This window comes from Balaenoptera acutorostrata, chromosome 8, assembly GCF_949987535.1.
Source record: "Balaenoptera acutorostrata chromosome 8, mBalAcu1.1, whole genome shotgun sequence".
In the NCBI taxonomy this organism is placed as follows: domain Eukaryota; kingdom Metazoa; phylum Chordata; class Mammalia; order Artiodactyla; family Balaenopteridae; genus Balaenoptera; species Balaenoptera acutorostrata.
The window spans coordinates 84,032,498-84,051,982 of NC_080071.1; the positions used below are offsets into that span (position 1 = coordinate 84,032,498).

Consider the following 19,485-nt stretch of genomic DNA (forward strand, 5'->3'; position numbering starts at 1 on the left):
GTAAGTCAGGAGAAAATGCTATGAAACATGTAATTTCTTAGGGTACTTTGAGTAGTTAAATTGGAAGCCACTAAGAGGTAGAGCACAAAAAGGCTATACTAAAGTGAAACAAGAATAAGCGAGTTTGTGGGAAACAGTCATGAAAATGTCATTTTGATAAAAATTTCAAAACATTTCATGGTTTTAAGTACTGGGAAGCAGAGAGCAATGAATTAAAGTCTTGATGGTGAAAAGTAATATCCTTCAAATACTTGAAGTATAACAGACCTGAGAGACTCCTCAGATAGAAGAGAAATAGCCTTGTTTTTATCCATACTAAACCAATAATGCAAAGAAGCAGTATTTATCTTTCAAAAGTCTTTGCTGCATTTACTCACCTCTTCTGTGATGGTGGGGAAGCAGCCATAGACAATACATAAAAGAATGGATGTGACTGTGTCCCAATAAAATTATTTACAAAAACAGACAGTGGGCCAGATTTGGCTTGAGGACTTTGTATTTTGTCAATTGCTTCTCTAGAAAATTAAGGATATGAAATCATAAGACTTTACTTTCCCTGTTAATTGTTGCTTGGCAAATGTAACTGGAAGACCTGATTTCAGGCAATAACTCCATCACTTTATGCTCCTGGACAAACATTCAACCTTTCAACACTCATGCACATCTCTTTACTTATAATACCTACTCTGGCTATTTAATAGGGTTTCTGTAAAAACTCAGTGAAATATTATTATTTGCTCATTTCATCTTGCATGGGCAGCGTGTATTATTAATGGCTTCCTGGCATTGATAATTAGTATTAAAAATAAAAAAAATTTAAACAAGACATGACGTTAATAATAGTAGGACTACAAATAAGAAGGCAAGTAAATGTCTGCACAGCTGATTCGAAAGGGGCTTAGAGCCTGCATTAATTTTTCCCATAACCATCAACACACTAAGAAAACATCAGTCTTTGACCTACAGGGGTGGGATAAGGAGGATGGGAGGGAGGCTCAAGAGGAAGGGGATATGGGGACATGTGTATGCACATGGCTGATTCACTTTGTTGTACAACAGAAACTAACACAGTATTGTGAAGCAATTGTACTCCAATAAAGATCTATTAAAAAATAAAATAAATAAAATAAAATAAAAAAAGAAAACATCAGTCTGTTAGTATCACATTTCAAAAATATTCATACATAAATATTATTTATTATAAGCTACTCATGTATTTTTGGTTTTGTTTTCAAACAAATGATGTGATGTAAATTTTCACGTACCACAGGAATTCATATTTTTGTGTCATCTGAAAGGTCTTGTGGGGCTTCATTTTCGGCAGTTTCTAAAATGTTCACCATTGATTAGTTGTGAAAAGTGCTTTCATAAACTAAAAACCCAAGTGGACTTTGCCTAAGCAAATCAATTCTCCCTTCAGTTTCCAGGCACATGAACAGGGCTCAAGTCCAATTCTTTGCTTTCCCACTTTCGAATAATTTCTCTTTAGATCAAAGAGATCTCTGCCCATATGAAAAGTGAGAAAGGGTTGTGATGGATAGAAGGAAGAGGGCATCTTTAAGACAAACTTACTTAAGGAAAAAAAAAATAGTCAGTAAAATTGAGTTGTCATAAGAATAGCTCAAAGCCTGTGGCACTGATTGATGAATTCCCTTTGCAGTTACTAACGTAAACCAAATATACGCCTCTAGTTCTTTGCCTCTTAAGAAATTCAGACAGAATGTGCTTTCACAGACTAAAACATTAGAACAACAACACTCTGCTGAGTTAACAGAACACCACACTGAAGGTCAGTGTAAAAAAATAAAGGTAGGAAAATTATGCTGCTTTCACTAATCAAGCAAAATATCACTTTCTTCCAATGCTGGACTGTCAAGAACAATGAATAAGCATTTGAAAGAGGCTTCAAAATTGGAAGGAACCTTTGAGGGCACATAGGCCAAGTCACTTGAGAATTTGTTGTGATAACTAAAGTATGGCCCTTAATTTTAATATCAGTTTTTTTAGCCTGCACCAGCCTCATATTATTAATGTTATTAGATGAAAATTGCAGTGACCAGAGAATTTTCTTTGATACAGATATATCTATCCATGAATTTCTGGTTGAAAATACACAAAATTCTGGTGATTTCAAGGATACATGACTAAATTCTCTTGTAGGTTGATAATATAATTTACTGGAACAAATGAGTGACATAAATAGACAACTGGGTTTGCTATGCAGTTAGTACTAGAGAGAATGACTCAGTTTCAGCTATTTGACATTTATCATCCTTTGCCAGGCCTCATTTAATGTCTAAGTAGCTTCCAGTCAACAACTATATTGTGAATCAATTCATGCAGTATCAAGGGGAACATTTTGCAGCCTATTTTGTGGGCTGATGATGAAATTATATTCCTTAAAGTTGAAAAATCAATGCTATTTAACAAGTTTTTAATGGCTAGCTTGACATTGAGTGGCATCTGTTAAATGTTTTCAGAATAAAATCAGCAAAAGCATCTCTTGAAGTTGGACTCCATAGATTATAAAGAAACTCCTATTTTTCCCTGAGGAAAATCTTGGCTCTCTCCCCAAACATTCACTTGTCAACTTTATACAAAAATGAGATGCTCTTCCTTAGGGACATTAGATGCCTGAACTTTTGTGAAGAATGTCAGCTCTACACTCAACAAGGCTGAATGTTAAAGAATATAAAACAACCTTTAATTGGTGACAGGAAACACCTGACTCTAGTTACAAACCCTGCCTGGGTCACAAATTCAAACACCTCCAAGGGCCAGGCAGGTGACATAGAAATGGTAGTGAGTTCCAGGTCTGGGATGACAGTGTGAAGAGCTCTGTGGACCAACTCCCCAGTGAAGGAAGCAAAGCTGGAAAAAAACTATAAAAACAAATGTTTTAATTCTCTAGAAATTGTCCTATGAACATACAGAAAATGAAATATTTTTAAGAAAATCTACTAAAACTCAGAACAGAGAGATAGTCTGTGGCATTTATACCACACCCCACTTTCTCCTTTCCCCTGTCTCTCCTTCCCCAGTTCAACTTGATAGAGGCTCCGATTGGGTCTCCTCTCCCCTCAGCTCCCAAACAAGGGTTACTGTATCTCACTGAGAGTCAGAAACTGCCGGCATTTCTCATCCCCTCCAACTCCAAATAGAAGAGGTTAAATTCCCGGTGAGTGAAACCAAGAAGTTGGGGTGCTTATTTCCACTACCTGGGCCCTGCCCAGGTGCTACTCAGATGTAGCAGGCTGAGAATACTAGGTCCATGAACACCCTCACTCTAGCTTCTTGTAGAGTAGAGGTTCTAACTGGGAGAGGAAAGCCAAGAACATCAGAGACTACTGCCTCACCCAGTGCCCTGAGTGTCCACTTAGAGAGTCTGCCCAGGAGGAGGGGTAGTCTATAAGAAAAGAGAGCTCAGAAGCTTTCCCCCAAAGAACTGAGATTATTTAAGACAGTTTCTGGGGAAGTTCAAGCCTAAGGGCATCATCAAAACAATAGCTTCTATTAATTAAGAGCAACAAGTTAAACCTTAAGTCAGCTAGTTTACTAGAGAGATATCTAAGAACCCTCATGGGGTCAGAACAAAATTCAGAACTGATTTCAGAAACTACACCTGCTCAAATTTAATTGCATCAGACTGCTGAGCAATTTATACTCCTGGGCATTTTTAGAAGCAATAGAGTAATCAACTGACAAATAGTGGAGTCTGACAGGCAAGAAAGTAATACCAAATTAAACAGGCAGGCAGCTTAAAAGAAAGATCAGAGAAAGACACAGTCAAAGAGAGACCTGCTAGGACGAGTGTCATCCTAGGTGACTGTGCAGAAGCCCAAGGCTGTGAATCTCTAAGGAGTGACACCAAAGTCTTCACACTATGAGAAGGAAATAAACTTCACTAAGTCAATCCAGTCAAATAATAATAAAAAAAAAGTTGAAAAAAACAACAACAAAATAAGCCCAGGAGAGTGGGGGTGGAATCAGTATCCAGAGTTTCTATGACACATTGTTTAAAATGTACAGTTTTCTGAGCTTTTTAAGATGCAGATAATTTTTGCTCATATTTTTATATACCTCAGAGATTCTGGTAGAGTTGTTTGCACATCATAAGACCCAATAAATGCCAGCTCGAGCAGTTAAGTGTAGGCACTGCCACTTGAGGTGACCAAAGGCTATGTTGCTTTGGTTGATGCTACAGACATACCAAACTTTAATGACATTTATACCTATGAATGATATAACTAGCTATATCTTAGATATAATCTGACAATATCTTATATACAAAATGTGACAAAGCTAAGGATCTTGGAACTTTCCAATAACTTAGTGTCTTCAGCATAGCTTAGTAATAAAAATCTTTTATGCCTCAAATAAAATAATCCTACAATAAAGAAATAGTACATTTTATTCCTTTTTAATAAAATTATTATATTTTCTGTGAGGGTATCTATCAGAATATTGAAAAAGTGCTGTACTCACTGTGCTAGGAGCTGATGGATTTGGGCTTTAGACCTGGCCTTGCTATGAATTTAATCTGTGGCTTTAAGCAATCTTCCTCTTCATTGCTATTTTGTTTTCTCACCTGAAAAGTGAATGGAATGAGCAATATATCTTCTCAGGTTTATTCCAGTTCTTGGGTTCTGCAATTTCACCAATGGAACTTTAGTCACTTAGTTTGGCAGAATAGGAGAACTCTAGTACATTCTGTTTGTTTAACCTGTGATGTAAATACACTCACCAAGAGCTATTTTATTTTGGTGCTACCACTAGGCTCTGTCAAATCCATGTTGTGATTGTGTTCACAGTGTCAAATAGTACCAATGTCAAAGTGCTTCTTCATTGGCCTGTCATTTAGCGTAGTACTTTAAAAACTGGGATAACAGTGGTGAATCATATTCATATTCCCTTGGAATTCATCTTCAATTCAATTAAAAACTAGAGTCATGGTCTTGAATTAGATACTGAATTGACTCAGCAGTCCCTGGAGGAATTATATGACGTGGAGGGTGGTAGTAGGGGACTGGTAATGTAATTATTTGTACCACTGGAATCTTAAAGTAAGTCTAGGAATTTGATGCTACAAAGGAATTCAGGAGAAAAAGGCACCAAGATATCAGTGGCCTTTTAAGGTTGCTAAGGACTTCTTTGTTTTTTTGATTTTTGCTTTCTGTGTTTACTTTAGATTTTTGCACATTAAATATTTAGAATAAATATGTGGGGCATTAAACAATAAAATAGTGACAGTGGGGCTGAAAAGTCACAGCCAGAACTGAAAAATAAAAGCAACTTTTGATAACCAATTAGAGATGAAGTGTGAGGGAGAAAAATAAGATGAGTGCGATCCTGAGGATTATAGCTTGGGAAAATGTGTAGATTACAAAACCATCAATAGAAATTTTGGGAGGAGGAACATATCTTTGGGTATATACCCAAGTTATGTTGACTATGGGTTATTTTTGAGATTTTTCAGATGAGTGTATCTAACAGGCACTTAGAAATAAGTCTGCAGTCATGAGATGGTGGCCATTGGTATACAGATGTGGATGAAGCCATGAGGTAAGGATGAATGATCCAGTGAGAGCTGTGAGCAAGAAAGGACAGGCTTTTGCAAAGACCTTTGGGAAAAGCCACATTTAAGTGCAAGGTTGTGGGGAGCAGAAGTCCAGCAATAAGACAAAGAAGAAATGATCCTAGAGGTAAGGAAATAATTAAAGAGAGAATGATGTTCCTGAAGCCATGGAAAAAATAGCCAGTCTTCAGAAGCTGGGTGGGGTATATGTTTAGTTAGTTCTTAGCTCAAAGCTAAGGAACATAAGCAGTGACAACATGTTAGTGGATTTGCTGTCACAGATAAGAGCAATTTCAGCAGAAAGGTAAGATAGCCAGATAGTAGCCAGAGAGTAGAGACAATACACTTTTCGTTAGTTTTTAAGTCTGGTGGTCAAGAGAAGGAGGAACATAGGGCGAGTGGTTTCACAGGGAGATAGGGTCAAAGGAAGTGTTTTACTTGTTTTAATATTTGCTTTTTAAAGAGGATTCGGAGTAACATAAGTATTTATGAGGAAGGAGGAGAAGTATATATGTAAATATATGTGTACATGTAAGAATGCTGTGGTGAAGAGTACTTTCATTTAAGAATGATGACATTTGTTCTCTTTTAAGACAAAGCAATTTTGAAGGAATACAATATTGAAGTAATTGGCAAACTAGCCGTCAGTTCCAAGTGAAGTCAGTAATGCAGGAAATTACAGTAAGTCCCCCAGGAATTAATCTGAAAGAAATAATGCAATATTTTTCCCCAAATTGTCCTGAATAAGTAATGATTAAAAATTGATTAAAAAGTTGAAATGACTGTTTTGCATAAACACAGATTGACTGACAAGTCTGTAAGAATTTTTGAGGCAGCAGGCTGGTTCCAGGGCAGCCTGGGGTACAGAAATAGAATGGGCAAAGGGACATAGGTGTTTGAAGAATGGCAAGTATTCTAATGAACCCAGGGAAAGGGTGGTGAGGGGAAGTGAGGGCTGACTGAGAGGCAAATTTGGAAAGGCAGATGGTGGAGGATATTGAACTGGATGTTTGGGTGCAAATGTACTTACAGGATTGATTTTTAACTTTTGGACCATTCTTTCTTTGTTAGGTCTTCATGAAGTCAATTGCTTACTTACCAGAACAACATTTCAACAGAAATATATATATATATAATATATATAATATGTATATAGTGTATATATGTAATGTATATTTATATATATAATATATTTCAATAGAATACACATTATATATTTATATACACATATAAATAAATTGGTATAATTCATGTCCACTGTCCTTTATATTCCAGGTTAGGTAAGACTGTATTTTCTAAATCATCCTCTGAGAATAAGGCCACAGAGGGTGGTATTGTCTACTTGTGGAGAGTGGTAACATTTTGGACAAGCTAATTCAGGTAATGAGAAAGGAAGTTCTAGTGATGTACTTGGTCCTGGACTCATACAATTTTTGAGCTGGAAAGCACTTGAGAGATTGCTTAGTGACAGAGATCCTAAATTCAAATGCAAATAGAAGTTAGCAGGTAACAAGAATGAGGCCAGGTGGACACAAGATGAAATGCCAGATGTCAGAAACGAGTCCCACCAGCTGATTCCATCTGATACGGGTGGTCTGTTTTGAAAGAAAATTTTATTGCTGGCCAACATTTAGAAATCAGATTTCATGTAGAAAACTAGATTTCTGACTTATTTTGAAATATTAGAAGATCTTCAACCCAAGACCTGTATTAGCATTTGGAATCAAGGTGAATTGACATGCCTGCTCTTTTTAGCTTGTGGGGAAAATTGTGGAAGGAAATAACCAGTGTCAAGAGTAGATCCATTAACTAGTAGAGTTAGGGAGCTTTTCTTTCTTACTGCTTTCAAATGTTCTGTTATGAAATTGCATTATATTTAATAAAAGAAAGAAAATAAGTTATAAGTAAAAATAATACATCTCAGTCTAAAAATTGGTCGCCTGGGATGTCCAAGTGGTACTGAATTCTGTTTGGTGGTAGAAGCAAGAGCCATAAATTAGTTGATCTTGACCTACAGGCAGGTGTCCTGAACCAGCTTTGACTGTCTCATGAACCTTTACACTTTCAGTCCTTCCTCCGAGTGCACATGGCCTTTGATGAGAGCTACAGGAGGACTGGGATCTTTTGGGGGAAGCAGAGGCTCTTTCCTTTCCATGTCTGTGCAAGAGTGAGGTGGCAGCTCAGTTTGAAACACATGAATAGGAGGTACCTTAGGGGAGACTAGAGATTAAAATTTCAGAAACTTGAGAGCCGCAGCTGCAACTGGGTGTGATACTGCCCATTGCCCACCTTCCCCAGCCAGGGGAAGTTGGTGATACCTGGAGACGTTTTTGGTTGTTACAACTGGAGAGTAGGTGCTACTGGCATCTAGTGGGTAGAGGCCAGGGATGTTGTTAAATAGCCTGTGATGAACAGGAAAGCCCCTGCAACGAGGAATTATCCAGCTTAATACGGCGATGGTGCTGAAGGTTGAGAGACACTCCCTAGAAGAATTCATCCCTGGGTACTTAGCAAAACTACCCTACTCACTGCTGACTTAGACTGTCTGCTTAACTGATTGTATACTATTAAAGCAAGCCTGAGGCATAACTTAGCAATGAGCAAAGTTTCCTTCACTCGTTTCAGCCAATTCAGATGCTTCTGGCAAGTACATTGAATGACTCCAGAGAATCCAATTAAATTCCACCAACATCACAGGTGCTATGGACCAGCTGACATGCCAGGTACTGTCTGGAATATACAGGGAGGGCTGTCTCTGGCCTTAAAAAGAGTGTAATAGCCAAGGATGCAAGGGCAGGAATTCTGCTTGTAGCACATTCTCATTTCCTAATAAAGGCTTAGGGTGAGCTTGTCTCATTGTTATAAAAGAGAGAAATAGTACTCCAGAGGCTTGGAACTGAAAACAGACATCCTATGGTGGTCATTAGCCAGGCCCACTTTTGTATTTCTTCCTCTTATTTATTTATTTGTTTGTTTTTAAACTTCAGTCTCTAAGTTGTGAAAAAAAAATTAACGCTATTACTTCTAACTAGTTTTCCTGGGACTTTGGAAAAATTGATTAAGAAAGACAAGTTAAGCCAAACAAATAATTCTGCTAAAAAGATATCTAAATTATGTAGTCAATATCCTTGAAGCTTAAAGGTATTTTAATGAGAAACACTGTTTATTGCTGTTGGTTTTTCTTGACTGATTGGCTTTCAACTCAAAGGAAATTTGCTGTAATTGCAGAAATTGTATGGAAATTGAAACTCAAACCAAATCTGAGCTATTATAATAATGCATTCTTCTGTCAAAACGAATTTTTAAAAATTTAAGAAATGGTCTGAACACCCAGGTTTAAAATTACACTCAGGTCTATTCATCTGTCTGTATTTTTAGTGGCAAAAATACCACTAAAATACTTTATTATGTACTTGATACTCGGCTTACACGCTTCACAAATAATCTCTTGCTTTTGGGGGGACCCTGAAAGATAGAGATCCCTGTATGTGCACTTATCAGAACACCCCAGCTCTCAGTTATAAGCTCCTTTCTTCATCCACACATTCTTCCTGGTGTGACTGATCTTCTCTACTTTCTGAGGGTCACCCTGAAGACCCTCAAATCTCTTCTCCCTCTCCCTGATCTTGCCAAAAATTCCCACTTGTAATCCAACTACCAAGCTGGATTTCCACTTGGATGACTAACAGACACCCAGCACCATCCCCCTCCTCCTACCTCCAACCAGTTCCCCCCTCCCTCAGTCTTCCCCATCACAGTAAATGAAACTTCCATCCACCTAGGAGCTTATGCCAAAATCGTAGGAGTTATCCTTGACTTATCTTTCCTTCATTCAATCCATTAACATGTCCTTTTTTTTTTTTAACATCTTTATTGGAGTATAATTGTTTTCCAAAGTTGTGTTAGTTTCTGTTGTATAACAAAGTGAATCAGCTATACATATACATATATCCCCATATCCCCTGCCTCTTGCGTCTCCCTCCCACCCTCCTTATCCCACCCCTCTAGGTGGTCACAGAACAAGGAGCTGATCTCCCTGTGCTATGTGGCTGCTTCCCACTAGCTATCTATTTTACATTTGGTAGTGTATATATGTCCATGACACTCTCTCACTTCGTCCCAGCTTACCCTTCCCCCTCCCCATGTCTTCAAGTTCATTCTCTACGTCTGTGTCTTTATTCCTGTCCTGCCCCTAGGTTCATTAGAACCGCTTTTTGTTTTTTTTAGATTCCATATATATGTGTTAGCATATGGTATTTGTTTTTCTCTTTCTGACTTACTTCACTCTGTATGACAGACTCTAGGTCCATCCACCTCACTACAAATACCTCCATTTCATTTCTTTTTATGGCTGAGTAATATTCCATTATATATATGTGCCACATCTTCTTTATCCATTCATCTGTTGATGGACACTTAGGTTGCTTCCATGTCCTGGCTATTGTAAATAGTGCTGCAATGAACATTTTGGTACATGACTCTTTTTGAATTATGGTTTTCTCAGGGTATATGCCCAGTAGTGGGATTGCTGAGTCGTATGGTAGTTCTATTTTTAGTTTTTTAAGGAACCTCCATACTGTTCTCCATGGTGGCTGTATCAATTTACATTCCCACCAACAGTGCAAGAGGGTTCCCTTTTCTCCACACCCTCTCCAGCATTTATGGTTTCTAGATTTTTTGATGATGGCCATTCTGACTGGTGTGAGGTGATACCTCATTGTAGTTTTGATTTGCATTTCTCTAATGATTAGTGATGTTGAGCATCCTTTCATATGCCTCTTGGCAATCTGTATATCTTCTTTGGAGAAATGTCTATTTAGGTCTACTGCCCATTTTTGGATTGGGTTTTTGTTTTTTTTTGATATTGAGCTGCATGAGCTGCTTGTATATTTTGGAGATTAATCCTTTGTCAGTTGCTTCATTTGCAAATATTTTCTCCCATTCTGAGGGTTGTCTTTGTCTTGTTTATGGTTTCCTTTGCTGTGCAAAAGCTTTCAAATTTCATTAGGTCCCATTTGTTTATTTTTGTTTTTATTTCCATTTTTCTAGGAGGTGGGTCAAAAAGGATCTTGCTGTGATTTATGTCATAGAGTGTTCTGCCTATGTTTTCCTCTAAGAATATGTCCTGTTTAATATACAGTATGTACAGTTTTGAAGCATATTTTAAATTAATAATTACATTGTGAGCTTTTATTTCTATTATGAATTATTGGAAGTCTTAATCCACTTATTTAATGCTTAGATATATATTGTAATTCCTTGTGGCAGTAAACAAAGTCAATGATCTTAATTTTTATTATGTAACATTTTACCTACAACTTATAAGATAGAATTTGGACTCAATTTTCAATCAAAATAAACATAAAATGTTTCTCTTTAATAGTTTCAGGATCTAAGACATTGATAAATGTTATGGACTAGGTCTAAGACCTACCTCCAAATTACTAATGTATTATTTGGCCATACACTTTAGGCTCAGCCCTCAAATTATTTATCAAAAGCTCTTTCTCAGTTTTATTGATCACTTTTCTAGGTTTTGGTTTCTTACATATGACTTTCGTGGATATAGAGCCACCTAGTTTCTTTGGTGGCAGACTCTTTTCTCTACCATCCCTCTGTGTCATGCTTCCCAATAGAGTGTCCTTTCTAATTTATTGGCTTCTAGAAGCTTGGGAAGGTTCAGTGGAACTCTCATTTGACTGAGACTCAAAAGTTTTCTCTAAGACTCTTGGATTTTTAAAATGTGTCCGGAGCTACTGCCCAGGGTGAGGTGAGGTCACATGGACCAGCTCTACTGCCCCAGTGCAGACTTGCTTTGTCTGTTTTATCTAGAGCTTCTGTTTTGTTCAGTCTGGCTGACTCTGCCACCATTGTTTGATTTTTCACTTTTATGCAGGCAGCATTTAGTTTCTCCTTGAAAATCGTTGAATAAATATTTAAAGAATATTGCTTAGATATACATTGTAATTCCTTGGGGCAGTAAACAAAGTAAATGAACTGAATTAGTAGCCTAAACAAGGGTTTCTACAACTCTGGGCTCAACCTGAGTTTAAAATATTTACATTTCACACTGAAGTATGTAGGGATAAAAGGGCATCATGTCATTCTTAGAAGTTTTAGAAAAAGAATCATATATGTATGTTTACACACAGATGTATCAATAAATGCATGCACAAAGGAGAGGGTAAAGCTAATGCAGTAAAATTTTAGCATTTAGGGAATCTGGGAATTCTTTGCCCTCTTCATGCAATTTTTCTGTAAGTCTAAACAATTAAAAAATAAGTTCAAAAGTTGATTTTTTTAGGAAAATAAATTAAAAGTTGTTTGAAAACTTGGTAAATGTCTAGACTAGATAATGTAAATGTCTTTTCACAGTTCTATAATTATATATTTCCTTAATCATGTAAGTCTAGATTTTTCCATAGACCAACTTATCAAGTGGGGTGTTTGTCTCTTCTTTAACTTTTCTATTAAGTTTCAGAATAGACTAGGTCCAGACATATTTGGAGAAATAATATAAAATAAAAAGCAGTCATTCAAGATAATATTTTGTCATTGTTGCCACTGGGTTGCATTCACACCAGAGACTCGCTGAACAGCTGTCAAACATCTTCATAGTTTTACAATATCATGTATGGAATGTTGAAGGCTGCTTGAGAATCTGATTCATTTATTTACAAATTTATGGCGAATGTAACACATTTTCAAATGCCATGATTCATCAATTAAAATGCATTCTAGAGGCTATAATTTACTTGTGGGGTGATAATAGCCTAAAGTCTTAAAATGATCAGTAAGGAAAAAGTCTGACTGTAACTATGAATAGCAACTATACCCCAATTAAAAAAAAAAAAAGAAAACTATATGTTCAATTTCTTTTGTAAATATAAGTCTGTTCAAATTAAAAAAAAAAAAAGAAAGAATGTGAATTGTCAAGGTAATTTTAATGAAGCATTAAACCAAAAGATGGTTCTTGAAATATAAAAAATTAAATTCTGGTAAAGAGCAATAGGGCCTTAAAAAGTAATTAAATTAGTTTTTAATTTAAAAAAGTCAGGGGTTCTGAAAAGTCCAAATCCTACCACTCATATGTTAAGGACCTCTACTAAGATAATGCTTCTGTTGTTGGGTTTGAACATTGGCTTCCAACTTCATTATCCTCCTCCACATTTCCCTTTTAAATAATTAGGTTAAAAAAAGAACACGGTGAAGGTTGGTATATGATTTTTTTCTCAGAATGGCAAATCAGAAATAAAATAAAATTGTATAGTTTGATTGGAGAACTCTGTTTACAAAAACAAAACCACAGTTTTCATACTTGATATCTTTTGAAAAAAATTTAATGGTAAATTTCAGAGGCCTTCTGAGTCAGACTTCATGTTTGGCTGGCCTATAGTATTCCTTTTTTAAAAATTTTGTTATTTTAAAAAAATTTTTATAGGAGTATAGTTGATTAAAAATGTTGTGTTAGTTTCTGCTGTACAGCAAAGTGAATCAGTTCTACATATACATATATCCACTCTTTTTTAGATTCTTTTCCCATATAGGTCATTACAGAGTGCCCATTTTTGACAGCTTCAAACTGCTCTTCACTAAGACACCTCATTTTACCTGTGAAATGAAAGCAGTTCTTTATTGAGATAATGACCAAAACTTATTTTTGAAGCTTGTTTGATGCTTGAGAACAAACAGCTGTACTGACCCATGCCCGTAACACCCTGAAGGGTTTCTATGCCTGAGATTGTCCCTCAATAAAAATTCTAAATGAACATCTTGAATTCAGAAAACATTGGTCCTCGGAGGCACTTAGTTCTAAGAAACTGCAAATCCAGATACTTGGAGTTCAGTATGATGGATACCAAGCCAATCAAAATTGGATATAAAAAAGTTGGCTACAAAGTTTGATCAGGAAGAAATGAGTTAAAGAAGCAACAATGAACATAGGGTGGAGTACCCCAGAGTTATGAATAGAGTATAAAGCAATAAAATATGGGACAGCTTTGCTACAGGTTCCTCAGAATCTGTTGTGATTATTTGTTAATAGATTTAGATTTGGGATTATTTCATTAGACTAATTTTTTAAATTAAACTTTAATGAAGATATTATTTTAAAATACAGTTCTATTAATTTAAATTACAACTTCATTGTTATCCTTTTGTGGGTAATTTGTTTTGAAAAGGAATTAAGTACTTTTTCCCTGACCATCTTAGTGACTCCTTCCTTGTGTATGGCTGTTTTGATCAAGAGATCCTTGTCCTGTCAAGCATTGCTGTAGATCAACTCTATTTTCCTCTAGATAATAGCTTCCCCTCAGTAATGTCCAGCTCTGGATTCTGTTTCTTCTCCTCACCCCAGAAATCTGTGCCAAGTAAGAAAGAGACAAACGGACTCATAAACTAAGTAACTACAAGTTACTTTTTGAGAGATTAGGGTTCATTTTTCATAGGGATTCTGAAATTTTTTTAAAGTTGAGAGTCATGGACAATTTTTAACATTTGTGTCAGTTTCATTTATTACAAACTCTTGCAGGAAAACTAACCTTCCAGTATGCCTTTTACTTGTGTTTAGATTTTTCCCCTTTGGGGAAGTATAGAAAGAACCATAAAGGCAGTATGAATCAGCTAGCTCAAGCTCACTGATGTCATCTGAAACTATAAAGGGACAAAGAATTAAGAAAGAAAGTCATACAGTTTTAAGTCCAAATTTGAGTTCATTGGGATTGGTGGGGTTGTGAGTAGAGTTTTCTTATACTTAGGAAGATCCAATGGTAATCTTAAATTTGGCTATAAATTTACCATTTCTAATTGTAGATCTGCAATATAGATTCCAAAAATATAAAGTTTAGAAAAGGCCTCTTTGCCCTTTATTACACAATTTTTAGTGCCCCAACTTTGGTGCCTTCTCCAAATGGCAGACTCCTTAATACAGGAGCTGCTTGGATGACAACTTTGACTAAAGTGTAGATGCTGATAGCTTTTACTCTCCATTTCTCTTCCTTTTACAATTCAAAGCTGTGTAATTAGAGATCCATATCAGCAAATGCCTGAATTTTCCACCTCATCTCAGAATTGAATTTGCAAAGAAGATATCGCTGTTAAATTACTTGCCACCTAAATCCTTTTTCGTTTTTTGCCAAAGATTTTTAGCCATCAACTGGTTTTCTGGACAAGGGATTAAAAAGTCCCCAAAATAGCAGGATCAAAATCATTTTGCCTAAACAAAGAGATTGAATTAAGTCTGTTGAATGGACTCTGCTTTCCTTGTGCTATGAGACTCTGCAGTGTGAAATGTTTTACATCCTGTCTGCCCGTTCTGGTTCTGCTCATTATATATAAAAAGCTCCTCCATCCCATTTTCAGCTTCCTTTTTTTTTTTTCTTTTAACAGAAATGCTGGCCTGCAACTTACCTCCAGGAATAGCTCAGAGCTGATGCTCTCAACTTAGTCATGAGAATTACATTTCTCTCCTCTTTGGAAATATTCTCCCCCAGTCTCTGTAATCATGACCCCATAAGAGCTAGGTGATTGCAGTTAAAATGAAACATATAGTTTTGTAGAACATATAGGAAGCAGACTACTTCATATAGGAAGCAGAAATCACGTTGTTGATTTCTCGTATCAACAATACGCCCTTACATTCTAAGCCACAAGAAATATTTATCTATAAGGACGTCTCTTCCCTTGAAAAGGAGGGTTTTATACGTAAAGCTCAGATCCAGTATATCATATTAAAAAGCATGCCTGTATATTTCTTATGTTGAAAATGTTTTCAAATAATGACTATAACTTATAAGAATGGTAGAACATTTTTACACAGTTTTCATGTTGGAAAATACCTACTAGTAGAAGTTATAAAATATATTGAAAAGAATCCAAGAGCACTCTTGAATAGGCTTTTATTTCTCATCATACGATGCTATTTCTGAATCTTTTACACAGTCAATTTTGAAAATGAAAACATCGTTTTTCCTTTTCAGATAAATGATAAGATTAATTTACCTGTTGAAATGAGCAAAGCAGAAGAATCATGAGCTTCTGCCTGTTATTTTGTTAACACTGTATAAACCAGTTATGTATTTTCCAAAGGATGCTTTCCAAATCTTGTACTTAATGATTATGTCCTTGGTATGACTACATATGCCCGACTCCCCACTTTCTCAGCCTGCATCCCCAGAGTTGTGTTTACTTACAGAAGCGCAGTTTTCAGACTTGTCTTCCACAAAACCAATTTGGCAGGGCGTCCTCTGATTCTGCAGCCAGTAGTCTGTAGATTCCAGCAAGCTGTTGCTGCGGAGAACCTGAGGGAACCAAGACAAACTTCTCAGTGTTATTGGCAAGATTTTCTATTTAAACAAGGAACTCTTTTCTGAAGAATCTGTAATTGTTTTGTTTGCCTCAGAGCATCTGGATATTAGAAAAAAACTTCCAGGATAACAGCACCTCTAGAATGTGTAAAATATTCAACCAGGAACCCACTTTAGAGGGATACATTGAAGTGAATACTGTTGTTTCTTCTCTCGTCTAATTCAACATCTGGAAACTTCAGTGTACCTGTGACTTCTGCATAATTTGCAATCAAGTGATTTTTTCTGGGTATGGTTCAATTGGCAATGGGGAATCAAACTTCATTTAAGTGTTGGAACTCTTTTACATTCTACAATATGAAAATTTTCGATTAAAAAATGTAGTTTCTCCATTTGGTGCAATACTGTTACCCAAATTATGATTCTTTAGTTCTTCAGCTTTGCTAGTATATCTGTGAAATAGGGCACAGTTCTTCTGGAACACTTAGGATACTATATTAAATTTTAAAATTATTAGGAATAAGTAAGTGTCTTACAACAACCCTTTCCCTTGTAGAAGCAGTATGGTAAAGCAAAATCAATTTCAATACATAAATGAACAACACCGACTGTGATTTACAAATGCCCTGTTTCTGGGCTTTGATTTTAAAGCAATGAAAAAAATTGCATTTCTGAGCCAAAACATTTTGAAGATGCAATCTCATAAACAAACAAATGACTCAACTTCTGATGTGTCTTAACTCTATTCAAATATTGTATAGGATTTTTCTCATATAAGATTTCCAATGCTCTCCTGGTACCCTCTGCTTTATTAGGGTACATGTCTGCTACTATTTGACAACTACCTTCACTTAAGTAATATAACACATTTAATCAGTTTGGTTAATGCCACAAAAATAGAATGACACTTCAATTACATTTCATTTGCACAGTGAAGGATTGTCTTCTTTTGTTCTATAAAGATAAAAGTACATTAATTTTGTCTCTGCATGTTGAGTTAACCAAATATGTCTGACACATTTTTCTATAACATTTTTGTTTTAGCTAAGTAATATTATTACTTTTAAAATATTTTTCCCACTCAATGTTTATTATTCCTGGAGATGACAAATGTTCATCATTCTTTTCCAGAACAGTACAAAGAGACACTTTGATGAGAAGGTAATTGAATGATGCACTTCAGTTATCACTGCAGATTCAAGTTGGCAATGGAACCTCTCAGGTCTCTTCAAGATTTTATCTAAACTGTGGTTCTTAAAGTTTGAGCTGGGACCCCCTAGGGGTCACTGAGATCTTTCAGAGAGTCCAGCAGTCAAACTATGCTTATTATAATACTAAGATTTTATTCGCCCTTTTCATCCGAATTATCTCATGAGTACTCAGTGGAGTTCTTCAGGGTCCTCACGAGGTGTGATGGTGTAACAGGCTGACTGCAGAAGCAAATAGGAGAGTCTAGCTGTCTTCTTTTAAGTCAGATATTAAGAAGATTTGCTAAAAATGTAAGATGAAATTACTCTTCTCACTAAAACGCTTTGTTTTGGAAAACATAGATATTTTCCATAAAAATATGTATGTTAACATGTAATGTGTTTATTATTATTTTAAAATTATTTTCAAAGAATAAATTATGGTTATTTAAATTGTTACTGTTATTTTAAAATTACACATATTTAGAATTTTCTTAGCTTTTTTTCTATGAATTATAACTTTATTTAGCTTCTTTAAGCTTCAGTATTTTCATTTCTTTCTATGTGGCATCAAAATATGCTGAAAATACAATTTAGTATATAGCAAAAGCTGTTTTTTATAATTTTTATTTTATATTGAAGTATAGTTGATTAACAATGTTGTGTTAGTTTCAGGTGTACAGCAAAGTGATTCAGTTTACATGTATCTATTCTTTTTCAAATTCTTTTCCCATGTATGTTATTACAGAGTATTGATATGTCAACCCCAAACTCCCAATTTATCCTTCCCCCATACCTTTCCCCTTTGGTAACCATAAGTTTGTTCTCTGAGTCTGTGAGTCTGTTTCTGTTTTGCAAATAAGTTTATTTGTATCATTTTTTTTTTGATTCTGCAAGTAAGTCAGACAAAGACAAATATCATATGATATCGCTTGCGTGTGGAAATTTTCTTAGCTTTAATTTATAATATGGAAAATATCAATAAGTATAAACCTTACAATCAGAAGCTTCATGAGGTCCCCCAGCATCTTTAGAGTGCAAAGGAATTTTGATTCCAAAAAAATAAAATTGAGAACCATTGGTCTAGACTAACTTTATTTAAAGAAGAAAAATCTTCTCAGTCCACCTCCTTCACTGCCATTCACTTTTACTTTCAGCATATTTAGAATAGAATTTAAGAGAATGGACATTAGTGATCTAACTGCGTTGAAATCCAAACCTGGTCATTAGTAGCAGGAAGACCTTGGGTGGTTGCCTAAAATCCTGAGTCTAGGTTTCTACACCTGTGAATGGAGAGAGTAACACCCACCTGGTGGGGGGATCATTGGGGTATTCAGTGAGATGACAAGTGTCAAACACTGCAGCATGCAAGATGACAAGTCATCCTCTCAATACATGGTTCTCATTGTTACTATGTGATATGAACTTCAAAGGAAAATAGAAAATTGGATGCCTTTGCCTGAAATTAGTGGATTGAAAGCACTTCAGATGTATGAAGACAAATTTTCTTCAGCAAATATTCTGACCTAAGGTGTAACTTCAGTTCAACATTTTGTAGTATTAATGGTTGCAGCTACTATTTTTTGTGTGCTTAGAATGTGCTGGGAAATGTGCTAAATTTTTCATATATCTATTTATTTATTTATTACTTTTAAATTTAATCCTTAGTGCAATACTATAAGGTAGGAATTAAAGAGAAGGATCTTCATGGCAATTGCCATTTTGCAGATGAAGACTCTGAGGTTCAGAGAGATTTGAGTTCCTGCCCCAAGCTGCTCAGAGCTGGACTTTGAATTTGGTTTTGAAGATACCAAGTCTGTGAGTGAAATCATTTAACAATGTTGCCTTGCATAACCCCTACAGATAGGTGTGATTTGGGGTATGTTTCTGAAGCGTTATGTGCCTCTAATTTTTGTAAACATAACTACGTTTACTCTGCGTCATAATAATGTTAGAGATTTTAAATGGAAGCATCAAATGAACATACTAGTTAAGAATACTTTGCAATGCAGTTTAATAACTCCTCTGACTAAAAATCCCTTCTTAGCCATTTCAAAGCTCACTCCACAGAAAGTAGGCCCTGGACCTTTTCTGCATTCTAACATATTCAAGGCACATGTATCATGGTTGCAACAAACTGTGTGTCAACAGGAGAAAACAACTGCCACTTATCGGAGCTTATGAATTATTCCTGTCTTAAGTCAGCCCTAAGAGGGGGGCAGAGTTCAGGCACAATTCACTTAGGTCTTCCAGAAAAGTGGTAGGCTGAACTGGCATATTTTCCAGGTGAAACACAGAGAGTCAGAGATGGAAATGTCGAAAGACATCAGCCTGACACTTCCACACTGCAAGATTCCCAAGGCCATGAAAAAGACTGTCTCATGATGAGGCTGACTGAGAGAATTGTCAGCTACCTAAC

At 35.9% G+C, this 19,485-nt stretch overlaps 1 protein-coding gene across 2 annotated transcripts in view; it reads right to left on the minus strand.

Annotated features, from left to right (window-relative positions):
• SPHKAP (SPHK1 interactor, AKAP domain containing) overlaps window positions 1–19,485 on the minus strand; it is a 152,098-nt gene that overhangs the window by 78,566 nt on the left and 54,047 nt on the right. For both annotated transcript variants that reach the window (XM_007166705.3, XM_007166704.3), the window contains exon 3: window positions 15,766–15,873. In XM_007166705.3, coding sequence (XP_007166767.1) covers window positions 15,766–15,873 — 108 coding nt within the window. The remainder of the gene's footprint in view (window positions 1–15,765; window positions 15,874–19,485) is intronic.